Source organism: Schistocerca serialis, chromosome 4 (assembly GCF_023864345.2).
Source record: "Schistocerca serialis cubense isolate TAMUIC-IGC-003099 chromosome 4, iqSchSeri2.2, whole genome shotgun sequence".
Taxonomy (NCBI): Eukaryota; Metazoa; Arthropoda; class Insecta; order Orthoptera; family Acrididae; genus Schistocerca; species Schistocerca serialis.
In genome coordinates this window covers 685,819,096-685,831,860 of record NC_064641.1, presented here as the reverse complement: position 1 = coordinate 685,831,860, position 12,765 = coordinate 685,819,096, and the positions used below count along the sequence as shown (strand labels likewise).

The following is a 12,765-nucleotide window of genomic DNA, read 5'->3' as shown; positions in this document are numbered from 1 at the left end:
AGTACCTAAAAAAAGCCAAATTAAAAGTCTTTTTATACGTTTTCTGTTTTTGGTACTTACAAAAAACATTGACACATTCATTATTGAGAAAGTAATGAGCTTAAACTGCTATTGCAGGAAGCGGCCGAAACAAGAAATCTGTTATCATACGAAATACATTTAATATATTTTTTATTCTAATAGCATCTTGCGGACTCCTCTGGCACAGCTCGCGGACCCCTGGCTTAGATCAATTTGAACCTCATCAAGCCGTTTCCTTCGGAAGTATACAGGGTGCGTGTTCAGATGGGACACGCCGACCTGTGACTTTTGGCCACTCAGTTCACACGGACCAGCGGGTGCACCGACTTGCGGTTGAGGACGTCGCGGTAGGGGAAGCCCAGGCGCACGCCGAAGCCGTAGAGGATGGTGGAGGCGGCACCGGGCACCTCGGCCAGAGCGCAAGGTAGGCGCGGCGCCATCCTGGCGTACAGGCCGCGCATGCCCATGAAGGCGGCGTGCGGCTGGGAGCAGGTCGCGCTGAACGCCGACACCAGAGACGGCTGGAGGCGCCCGGCAGCCGCCGCCGCCGCCTCCGGTTGCAGCCAGCGCTCGTACAGCCCGCGCACCGCCGGCGACGGAGACGACTGCAGGGGAGCACAGCGACCTGATTAGGTGCCGCACCGCTAACACCGCTGGAGGCTCAGAACCAAAAAAGATGATGAATGCAATTCGTTAACCAAGGAAAACATCAACGAAAGGGAAGAAAATCAATGCTCATGTTTTTCGTGATCTATACTACACTGAGGTCCGCAGGTCGTGGCCTCGCGCTAGCGTTATCGCTCCCCGACCACGGGGTCCCGGGTTCGATTCCGGGCGGTGTCAGGGATTTTCACCTGCCCCTAGATGACTGGGTGTTGTTGTTTCGTCTTCATCATCATCATCATTCATCTCCATTACGGTCGGAGGAAGGCAATGGCAAACCACATCCATTAGGACCTTGCCTAGTTCGGCGGTGCGGGTCTCCCGCATCGTTCCCCTATGCTCTGTCAAGAAGCATGGGACTTCATACATACATACTACACTGAAGTGCCAAAGATACTGGTATAGGCATGCGTATTCAAATACACAGATACGTAAACAGGTAGAATACGGCGCTGCGTTCGAGAACGCCTATACAGGGTGGTCCATTGATCGCGACCGGGCCAAATATATCACGAAATAAGCGTCAAACGAAAAAACTACAAAGAACGAAACTTGTCTACGTTGAAGGGATAAACCAGATGAAGCTGTGGTTGGCCCGCTAGATGGCACTGCAATACGTCAAACGGATATCAACTGCGTTTTTTTAAAAATAGGAAGCCCCATTTTTATCACATATTCGTGTACTACGAAAAGAAATATGAATGTTTTAATAGGACCACTTTTTTCGCTTTCTGATATATGGTGCTGTAATAGTCACAAACATATGGCTCACAATTTTAGACGAACAGTTGGTAACATGTAGGTTTCTTAAATCAAAATACAGAACATAAGTAGGTTTGAACATTTTATTTCGGTTGTTCCAATGTGATACATGTACCTCTGTGAACTTATCGTTTCTGAAAACGCGTGCTGTTACAGCGTGATTACCTGTAAATACCACACTAATGTAATAAATGCTCAAAATGATGTCCGTCAACCTCAATGCATTTGGCAATACGTGTAACGACATTCCTCTCAACAGCGAGTAGTTCGCCTTCCGTAATGTTTGCACATGCATTGACAATGCGTTGACGCATGTTATCAGGCGTTGTCGGTGGATCACGATAGCAAATATCCTTCAACTTTCCCCACAGAAAGAAATCTGGGGACGTCATATCCGGTGAACGTGCTTCGACGACCAATCCACATGTCGTGAAATATACTATTCAATACCGTTTCAACCGCACGCGAGCTATGTGCCGGACATCCATCGTGTTGGAAGTACATCGCCATTCTGTCATGCAGTGAAACATCTTGTAGTAACATCGGTAGAACATTACGTAGGAAATCGGCATACATTGCACCATTTAGATTGCCATCGATAAAATAGGGGCCAAATTATCCTTACTCCCATAATGCCGCACCATACATTAACCCGCGAGGTCGCTGATGTTCGACTTGTCGCAGCCATCGTGGATTTTCCGTTGACCAATATTGCATATTATGCCGGTTTACGTTACCGCTGTTGGTGAATGACGCTTCGTTGCTGAATAGAATGCGTGCAAAAAATCTGTCATCGTCCCGTAATTTCTCTTGTGCCCAGTGGCAGAACTGTACACGACGTTCAAAGTCGTCGCCATGCAATTCCTGGTGCATAGAAATATGGTACGGGTGCAATCGATGTTGATGTAGCATTCTCAGAACCGATATTTTTGAGATTCCCGATTCTCGCGCAATTTGTCTGCTACTGATGTGCGGATTAGCCGCGACAGCAGCTAAAACACCTACTTGTGCATCATCATTTGTTGCAGATCGTGGATGACGTTTCACATGTGGCTGAACACTTCCTGTTTCCTTAAATAACGTAACTATCCGGGGAACGGTCCGGATACTTGGATGATGTCGTCCAGGATACCGAGCAGCATACAAAGCACACGTCCGTTGGGCATTTTGATCACGATAGTCATACATCAACATGATATCGACCTTTTCCGCCATTGGTAAACGGTCCATTTTAACACGGGTAATGTATCACGAAGCAAATACCGTCCGCACTGGCGGAATGTTACGTGATACCACGTACTTATACGTTTGTGACTATTACAGCGCCATCTATCACAAAGCGAAAAAAGTGGTTCAACTAAAACATTCATTTTTCTTTACGTAACGAATACGTAATATAAAATGGGGGTTTCTATTAAAAAAAACCGCAGTTGATATCCGTTTGAGCTATGGCAGCGCCATCTAGCGGGCCAACCATAGCGCCATCTGGTTTGCCCCTTCAAGCTATACGAGTTTCGTTCTTTGTAGTTTTTTCGTTTGATGCTTATTTCGTGAGATATTTGGCACGGTCACTATCAATGGACCACCTTGTATACGAGGGTTGTCCAGAATGTAAGTTCCGATCGGTCGCGAAATGGAAACCACAGCGAAAATCCGGTAAAGCTTTGCACAGATGTGTTGGGCAGTCTCTAGTATGCACGTCGAACGTGTCGCGTCGCTCTTTTCAGTTTTGAGTGAACAGTGAGCACGTAAATATACGTAGGGAATAGCGTCTCCCGCCAAGTATGAAGGCCCGGTTAGAGATTTCGCCTGTGTCATGCAACCCACATAACACAACTGTCGAGCAGTTCCTTCATGCCAGTTCTCGGCCACACATTGCAGGGGTAATGAAGACGCTCCTGCAGTGTCTCCGATGACAAGTATTTGATCACGCACAATACAGTGCGTAATTGGCTGCACCTGAGTCTCATGTGACAAGAATCGCTGGCTAATAAGACAAAATTTTTCCACAGACAACGAGCTGCAGACGAGTGCAGGCAACTGCCCGAAAGCAGAGGTTCCTGCTTTCTATGAGAGGATATTGGAAAGTTGATACAATACTACGACAACACTCGATGTTCGAGCGGAGACTATGTAAAGAAGTAGGTGGAAGGTGTACCTAAACGTTGCAAATAAAACGTTTGTGGTTTTCAGTGTGGTTTCCATTTTGCGACCGATCAGAACTTACTTTCTGGTCAACCCTCGTAACACAAGTGTGGTGCAGTTGTTAGATCGCTTACTGCTGCTACAATGGCAGGTTATCAGGATTTAAGTGAGTTGGAACGTGGTGTTATAGTCGGTGCACGAGCGATGTCACACAGCATCTCAGAGGTAGCGATGAAATGGGAATTTTCCCTAGGACCATTTCACGAATGTACCGTGAATAGCAGGAATCCGGTAAAACATCAAATCTCTGACATCGCTGCGGCCGCAGAAAGATCCTGCAGGAACGGGACTAACGACGACTGGAGAGAATCGTTCAATGTGACAGAAGTGCAACGCTTCCGCAAATTGCTACAGATTTCAATGATGGGTCATCAACAAGTACCAGCGTGTGAACCATTCACGAAACATCATCGACATGGGCTTTCGAATCCGAAGACCAACTCCTGTATCCTTGATAACTGCACGACATAAAGCATTACGCCTCGCATGGGCCTGTCAAGACCGACATTGGACTGTTGATGACTGAAAACATGTCTCCAGGTCGGACGAGTCTCGTTTAAAATTGTACCCAGCGGATGGACGTGTATGGAGATAACCTCATGAATCGATGGACCCTGCATGTTAGCAGGGGACTGTTCCAGCTGGAGAAGGCTCTGCAATGGTGTGGGGCGTGTGCAGTTGGAGTGATATGGGACCCCTGATACGTCTAGATACGACTCTGACAGGTGACACGTACGTAAGCATCCTGTCTGATTATCTGCATCCATTCATCTCCACTGTGCATTCCAACGGACTTGGGCGATTCCAGCATGACAATGCAGCACCCTAGAGGTCCAGAATTGCTTCAGAGTATCTCCAAGAACACTTCTCTGAGTTTAAACACTTTCGCTGGCACCAAACTCCCCAGACATGAACATTACTGAACATATCTGGGATGCCCTGCTACTTGCTGTTCAGATCTCCACCCTCCTCATACTCTTACGGATTTATGGACAGCCCTGCAGACTTCATGGTCTCAGTTCCCTCCAACACTATTTTAGACAGTAGTCGAGTCCATTCCACGTCGTGTTGCTGCACTTTTGCGAGCTAGCGGGGGCCGACACGGTATTAGCCAGGTGCACCGCTATCTCTGGTTCTTCAGTGTAGAGTATTTCACAGGCTGATGATGATGATGTTTGGTTTGTGGGGCCCTCAACTGCGCGGTCATCAGGGCCCCTACATAGTCCCAATGTTTACAGAATCCAGTCGAGCAACTGGCAGGGATAGCAATTGAATATGGTGATGAAATGATGAGGACAACACAAATACCCAGTCCCCGTGCGGAGAAAATCCCCAGCCCGGCCGGGACTCGGACTATTTCACAGGGTGAACGTTACTAAAATCGACAAACTGGAGGGACTGATTCCTATCTGGAAATGGAGGAAAAAGTACTATGAACATGTGTCCATAAATGCATCGTGGCCACGATAGATGGCTCTGATGAATAACATTTCCTCCAACTACGCGGCCTGTGTTCCTCGTGAGTTGCAGGCCGTGTGACTGGCGAAACGTACTATAACCAGCAGAACGGTATTCTTGTCGGGAAAAAGCCGAGATATTGTCTGTGTACGGCCAAGCAGATGGAAACAGACGAGAGGCAACACGGCTATACCAAAACAAGTACACTCACAGACACCAATCACATCACACAGCATTTCAAATGGTTCAGATGGCTCTGAGCACTATGGGACTTAAAATCTGAGGTTATGAGTCCCCTAGAACTTAGAACTACTTAAACCTAACTAACATAAGGGCATCACACACATCCAAGGTCGAGGCAGGATTCGAACCTGCGACCGTAGCGGTCGCGCGGTTCCAGAGGCCAGCACGCACACACACACACACACACACACACACACACACACACACACACACACACACCAACCATTGCAAGCACGTTTTGGGCGTTTGTGTAATCATGGGTCCTTTCAGACAGACGAACGCGCAGAGAATCGGCGGACCGTGCTTATACCAGATTTGGAGGAGCGGGCTCTGTAGGATATTAGGACAATACCTAATACACGCTCCAGGCAAGCGTCCCGTCAACATGGCGTAAGCCAAAGTACAATTATGTCCATCCTGCATGACAACCACTACTATCCACCATTTGCAACACATAAGCAATACACGGCACGTGGTCAGAGGAACTTTCATTTGTCAGCGCACTCTACCATGGTAACGATGCATTTCCGGATACGAATAGGAGGGAGAACCGATAGAGGTACTCAAGGTACCCTCAGCCACACACCGTCAGGTGGCTTGCGGAGTATGGATGTAGATGTAGATGTAAATACGTGTCCATAAGACCTTTTTCCACCATTGCCAGTCAGGAATCCGTCCCTGTAGTTTGTCGGTTTTATTAATGTTCACCTTGTATGAAGACAAGTCGGCGTTGAATGTTGTTACCAGAAAGCTCTAAAATTGCTTCACTGATTTACTTCAAATTCTTACACAATACTGTAACGAACATTCAGACGGATGTAGTCTATCTTCGTAACTCATATACATAATATGTAATATGTATGTATATAATTTACAATGAGGAAAAGTTGTTATCAAAAATGCTGGGAAGTTCTTCACAAATTGGCTTCAGATTTTTACAGTATACTCATACGAAAATTCTGGCGGCCATGGGGTATATATTTCTTAATACATATCATATATAAATATATATGTAACATATAAAGAGGAAACGTTGTTGCAAAAAATCTTGAAACTTCGTAACTGAAATACTTCAAATTTACACCATACTCTAATAAACGTTCTGGCAGACATAGGTTAGGTATTTTTTAAACGATAATATATGGGTTTTCTATTAAAGCCGTCTGTGGGAAATGAATTGCTGTGCTTTCCTCTACTGTGAAAATGTTTCGTTTGTTGTCTCTCTAGCGGTCAGTTTTAACTGCGACACCAGGACATTTAAAACCCTTATAATATCAGGCGTCAAAGTGTTCGCAGCGTTAATGCGGAGGATGGCCTTCATTGCTGCATCCTGAAGAAACTCTTTTCATTGCTGCTCACAACAACACATAGATCCAAACATGCACATGATCTGAGCGGCACTGTTTTGAAGCTTGGGAAATGTTTTTTGCTGTAATGAACGATACCATCGTGACAAATCCAAGGTGTTGTAGTATCTCTATCAATAATCTCCAATTGAAGTGACGATGACAGGTCATCGGGGGAAACTGAAAAAGGAATGCTGAACACCTTGAGTTCCATTTCCAAACTACTGAGGTCCCGGAATCGACGACGTGATGAGCTGCTTGAACATTGCTTGGTAATCGCCGAAAGTAGTACCTTCAGGTAGTTTTAAAGAAGCAGGACGATTGAAGAACGTTAAATGTCCATTAATCATCTGCCTCTCAAATAAACGTAACTTTTGCATGAACGCTTTGATCTGGCCGTGCATGTCAACGATTAGCTGCCCTTTGCCGTGCAATGACAGATTTAAATTATTCAGTTGCATAGTTATGTCAGCTAGGAACACTAGGTCTGATATCCATTTTATATCTTTCAGACAACGCATTTCTTCCCCTTTCATTTCGAGAAACAGGAATATTTCCTCACGAATGGCAAAGAAAACACCAAGAACTTTTCCCCGACTCAGCCAATGAATTGTACTGTGCTAAGGTATATCCCCATACGCCGCTTCCATATCTTTCAGGAATTCTTTGAATTGGCGATGATTCATACTGTGACGCCGCACAAAATTCACACACTTCACGACATCTCTCATTACGTCACCTAGCTCTACTGTTTCAGCACACAGTGCCTCTTGGTGAATAAAACAATGAAGAGTCAAAATGTCTTTCCCGAATTCGTCCCTGAGTTCATCTTCCAAACGAGAAGCAAAACCTTGGTGACGTCCGATCATTTGTGGTGCACCGTCTGTCGCTACAGAATAGAGCTTATCCCACGGCAAATTCATATTGTCCACTGATTCACAAACAGCTTCAAAAATGTCACGTCCTGTTGCGATGTAATCGAGTGGTACCACATCCATGAGTTCTTCAGTTACTTGCAGCTCCATGTCGACACCACGCACAAAGACTGCAAGCTGAGCACAGTCCGATATGTCGGTGCTTTCGTCAGGCGCTAGCGAAAATGCAACAAAGCTCTCCGCCTTTTTCCTGAGCTGTGTCTCTAAATCCGCTGCCATGTCCAGGATTCGACGAGACATTGTTTGCTTCGACAGGCAAAGCCCTTCAATTGCCTGCACCTCCCTTGGAAACAAACATTCTGCAACTGCTACCATGCACGATTTTACGAGTGGTCCCACCGAAAACGGCTTACCACTCGTCGCAATGATGTGAGCGACCCTGTAGCTTGCTCGAACTGCAGATTCAGTAGTGTTTTCTCCGCTCTCATTCACCTGAAAATTATAAACGCAATACAGAACGCCAACTATGTAGCATGTTTTGATACCCTCCGTATTACGAAATCGTTTTTAAACTCACGTCTCCTGGTATGTCGTTCTTAAGCCTGACTACCAGTTCTCTGCGTGCAACGCCTTCTATCTTATCGTAGTGCGCTGTGTAAAGACGTGTATAATGTCGTTGTATATTGTACCTCTTCGCAGAATTAAATACTTTATGAGATACAAGACACTGAGGACGACCATCCCTCTCAATGAATAGAAAGGTATCCTCCAATAGAGGTACAGGACTCCCGCGGCTAGTCACAGCTGTCATTGAAGACGGATTATTGCGCCAGTTGCGACTGCATGCGGCCAGGCCGGCTCCCTGGAGCTCGGTTGGAACAGCCTGAATTTATAAACAGATCGCTAGCTCAAGTCACTGCAGTGTCTACTCGTCATAATGCCAAAACGTATACACAGAATAAAGTATTACTTTCTAGAATAGATCATGATGAATAGCAATTCTATTTAGGCAAAAAGTATCAGGCCTGCCTTACTGACCTTTTCAAGCAAGGTCAGCGTTAACACAGGTCAATTACATCTCTGCGTTTTGGTTGGTGGTGAGCACTTCTGCAGGAACTCCGTTCTTCTTTCCTTCGTATTTGCTAATTTTTCTATCACTCTTGACTGAAGCCAGGGATTCCTAAATCGAGGTCTCGTTCAGCAGAGAGTGATAGTGGTGCTGATAGTTTTTCTTGGTTCATAGTATTCAGTGCGAAGGTTTTGGTGCGCTTCAGTGATGCAAAAGAAAGTTCTACTTCCGATATGAGCATCTAAATTGTAACTATCTCTTTCAAGAGTTTTACATATTCGCTGAATGTATCGCAAAGATTATTATCCGTTATGTAATCCAGAAAGCTCAACGACCTGCGTATATTTTTGAACTACTGTTTTCGATAGATAACAGAGACTTATGTTCGAAGTTCCTTTGCTTCTAAAAAGGAATAGCATTCAACAGCAGCTCTAAAACAAGTTTCTCGGAAACTGGAAGAGTAAGCATTTCTCTGGTAGGAAAGGAGAGGCTGCAACTGGGTGTCCAGTGAACTTGAATCTTTCTTTCGCCTCGTAACTTAGAACATCACATACTTCTTTTGCCTCCCACAGTAGATTAGACATCACTCCTCCATCTTCAGTTCTCTCTCTCTTACGACACTCGTCCAACTCTGTTGAATTTTCAGTCACTCCTTTCCTACTTTTTGTGATTTTACTGTCAAATGCTGTCAGCTGAGTTTTTTTTGCGTAATTTGGGTCAATATTCCTTTTCTGTAGCCGATTATACAAACTACCCACATGGATCATAATTTTATGTAAAAACAAGAGCCAGAAAACGAACTTTTCAACCTATGAAATCGTCACTAAGCGTGCAGCCTTGTAGGATGGTGTTCTCATTACTCAGTTTTCTCCATTGCCCCTATTACTCATGCTGTTGGAAATATCTTCCCTATATTTGAAAACAGTATTGACATCCTTGACTGGAGACTCTATCGAATAGGCAATGACCGTAGCAGTCGTATTCGGCTACTTCCTCGACAATTACTGTTATCTGTAGAGCTGCTGAAAAGAACCTGCAAATTCCTTGATGTTCAGTGTAAAATATTCGCGCATTTTTATTGATCGAAGCGGTTTTAAGCGTAATCAGATCCAACTGGTTCGTATAGCAATAAATGTGTGAAGCATTGAAACGTTTTCGTTAACAAGAGCCTGCACCCTACGTGACGAACCACTGATGACTACTACATCATCGTATGTTAATGCTGTTACTTAGTGTGAGCAGTTCGCCAAGTGGTGATTCATCTGATATGTAATGCTTTTCCCGTGCTATGAAGTCCAAAAATCTTTCAACTGAGTTTACATTAATGATGTACCTATTTACCATACCCACCTGGAAAACAAGCTACTTCACTGGTTTCGTCAGCTATTATAACCAAAAACCCGGCCCACTTACTTTCCCTTCTGATTTCCTCTCGGCAGACATGTAGCATCCATTTGAGTAGTTCATTGTGGATGGCTTCATAAGTGCCTCTGAAAATTGTTTCTTTTCTAAAGGCGATTTTTATACAGAATCTAATTCCGCACTAAAATTAATCTCCTCCAAGTCACCCAGATTTAGGTTCTCTGTCACTTACCAAACTGCGAATTCTGCAATGGCTCCTTGAAAGAGTATACACTACTGCCCATTAAAATTGCTACGCCAAGAAGAAATGCAGATGATAAACGAGTATTCATTGGACAAATATATCATACTAGAACTGACATGCGATTACATTTTCACGCAATTTGGGTGCATAGATCCTGAGAAATCAGTACCCAGAACAACCACCTCTGGCCGTAATAACGGCCTTGATACGCCTGGGCATTGAGTCAAACAGAGCTTGGATGGTGTGTACAGGTATAGCTGCCCATGCAGCTTCAACACGATACCACAGTTCATCAAGAGTAGAAACTGGCGTATTGTGACGAGCCAGTTGCTCGGCCACCATTGACCAGACGTTTTCAATTGGATAATGTGCTGGCCAGGGGAGCAGCAGAACATTTTCTGTATCCAGAAAGGCCCATACAAAACCTGCAACATGCGGTCGTGCATTATCCTGCTGAAATGTAGGGTTTCGCAGGGATCGAATGAAGGGTAGAGCCACGGGTCGTAACACATCTGAAATTTAACGTCCACTGTTCAAAGTGCTGTCAATGCGAACAAGAGGCGACCGAGACGTGTAACCAATGGCACCCCAACCACCACGCCGGGTGATACGCCAGTATGGCGATGACGAATACACGCTTCCAATGTGCGTTCACCGCGATGTCGCCAAACACGAATGCAACCATCATGATGCTGTAAAGAGAACCTGGATTTATCCGAAAAAATGACGTTTTTCCATTCGTGCACCAACGTTCGTCGCAGAGTACACCATCGCAGGCGCTCCTGTCTGTAATGCAGCGTCAAGGGTAACCGCAGCCATGGTCTCCGAGCTGATAGTCCATGCTGCAAACGTCGTCGAACTGTTCGTGCAGATGGTTGTTGTCTTGTAAACGTCCCCATTTGTTGACTCAGGGATCGAGACGTGGCTGCACGATCCGTTACAGCCATGCGGATAAGATGCCTGTCATCTCGACTGCTAGTGATACGAGGCCGTTGGGATCCAGCACGGCGTTCCGTATTACCCTCCTGAACCCACCGATTCCATATTCTGCTAACAGTCATTGGATCTCGACCAACGCGAGCAGCAATGTCGCGATACGATAAACCGCAATCGCGATAGGCTACAATCCGACCTTTATCAAAGTCGGAAACGTGATGGTACGCTTTTCTCCTTCTTACACGAGGCATGACAACAACTTTTCACCAGGCAACGCCGGTCAACTGCTGTTTGCGTATGAGAAATCGGTTAGAAACTTTCCTCATGTCAGCGCGTTGTAGGTGTCGCCACCGGCGCCAACCTTGAGTGAATGCTCTGAAAAGCTAATCATTTGCATATCACAGCATCATCTTCCTGTCGGTTAAATTTCGCGTCTGTAGCACGTCATCTTCGTGGTGTAGCAATTTTAATGAACAGACGTGGAAGTTGTATTTAATAATCCAACTTTGATAACTGATTTTCCTCTTTCCTGTATTCTGAATCACAGACACTCTGTAAAGATATGTTTCGAGCAATCGGTCTCTGAAAACGTTACTGCCTCGGACGCGCTCAATAGAACACTTTGAGCAAACACCCTCACATGCCGGTTACGGTCGGCTAATCAGGAGCCAACGTGGCGGACAGTCTACGGTATGAATGCACAATGGCACGGAGAGTAGGACGTTGATGGTCGGCATGCGATGGTGTAGTAAGACGCTATTATAGTTCAGCAAACTGTAACCCCCGTGGTCTAGGGGTAGCGTCTTTGATTCATAATCAAAACGTTTTTGGTCACGGGCTCGATCCCCGCCACTGCCTAAATTTTGATAAATAATCAGCATTGGGGGCCGAAGACTTCCGGTGTAAGAAATCAGCCTCATTCTGCCAAAGCCCTTGTCAAAGAGGGCGGAGGAGCGGATAGAGGTTCAGGGCACTCTCTTGTCCTAGGGGTGGGAAATTGCCCCTAAAGGCGGAAGAATCAGCAATGATCAACGACATGAGGATGCAGAAGGCAATGGAAACCACTGCATTAAAGACACGTAACGTGTATCCACAGGACATGTGGCCTGTAATTGAAGAAGTGTCATGATCTCTCCATTGGCAAAAGATTCCGGAATAGTCCCCCATTCGGATCTCCGGGAGGGTACTGCCAAGGGGGAGGTTACCATGAGAAAAAGTTTGAATAATCAACGAAAGAATAACGTTCTACGTGTCCGGGGCGTGGAATGTCAGAAGTTTGAACGTGGTAGGGAAACTAGAAAATCTGAAAAGGGAAATGCAAAGGCTCAATCTAGATATAGTAGGGGTCAGTGAAGTGAAGTGGAAGGAAGACAAGGACTTCTGGTCAGATGAGTATCGGGTAATATCGACAGCAGCAGAAAATGATATAACAGATATAGGATTCGTTACGAATAGGAAGGTAGGGCAGAGGGTGTGTTACTGTGAATAGTTCAGTGACCGGGTTGTTATAATCAGAATCGACAGCAGATCAACACCGACAACGATAGTTCAGGTATACATGCCGACGTCGCAAGTTGAAGA

General features: G+C 45.5%; 1 protein-coding gene across 1 annotated transcript in view; it reads right to left on the bottom strand.

The window, feature by feature from the left end:
* Window positions 1–317: 317 nt before the first annotated feature.
* The window catches only part of LOC126474694 (glutamate receptor ionotropic, kainate glr-3-like), a 133,918-nt gene continuing 121,470 nt past the window's right edge, over window positions 318–12,765 (bottom strand). Inside the window, exon 7 of the mRNA XM_050102172.1 lies at window positions 318–626. Within this exon, the coding sequence (XP_049958129.1) occupies window positions 318–626 (309 nt within the window). The remainder of the gene's footprint in view (window positions 627–12,765) is intronic.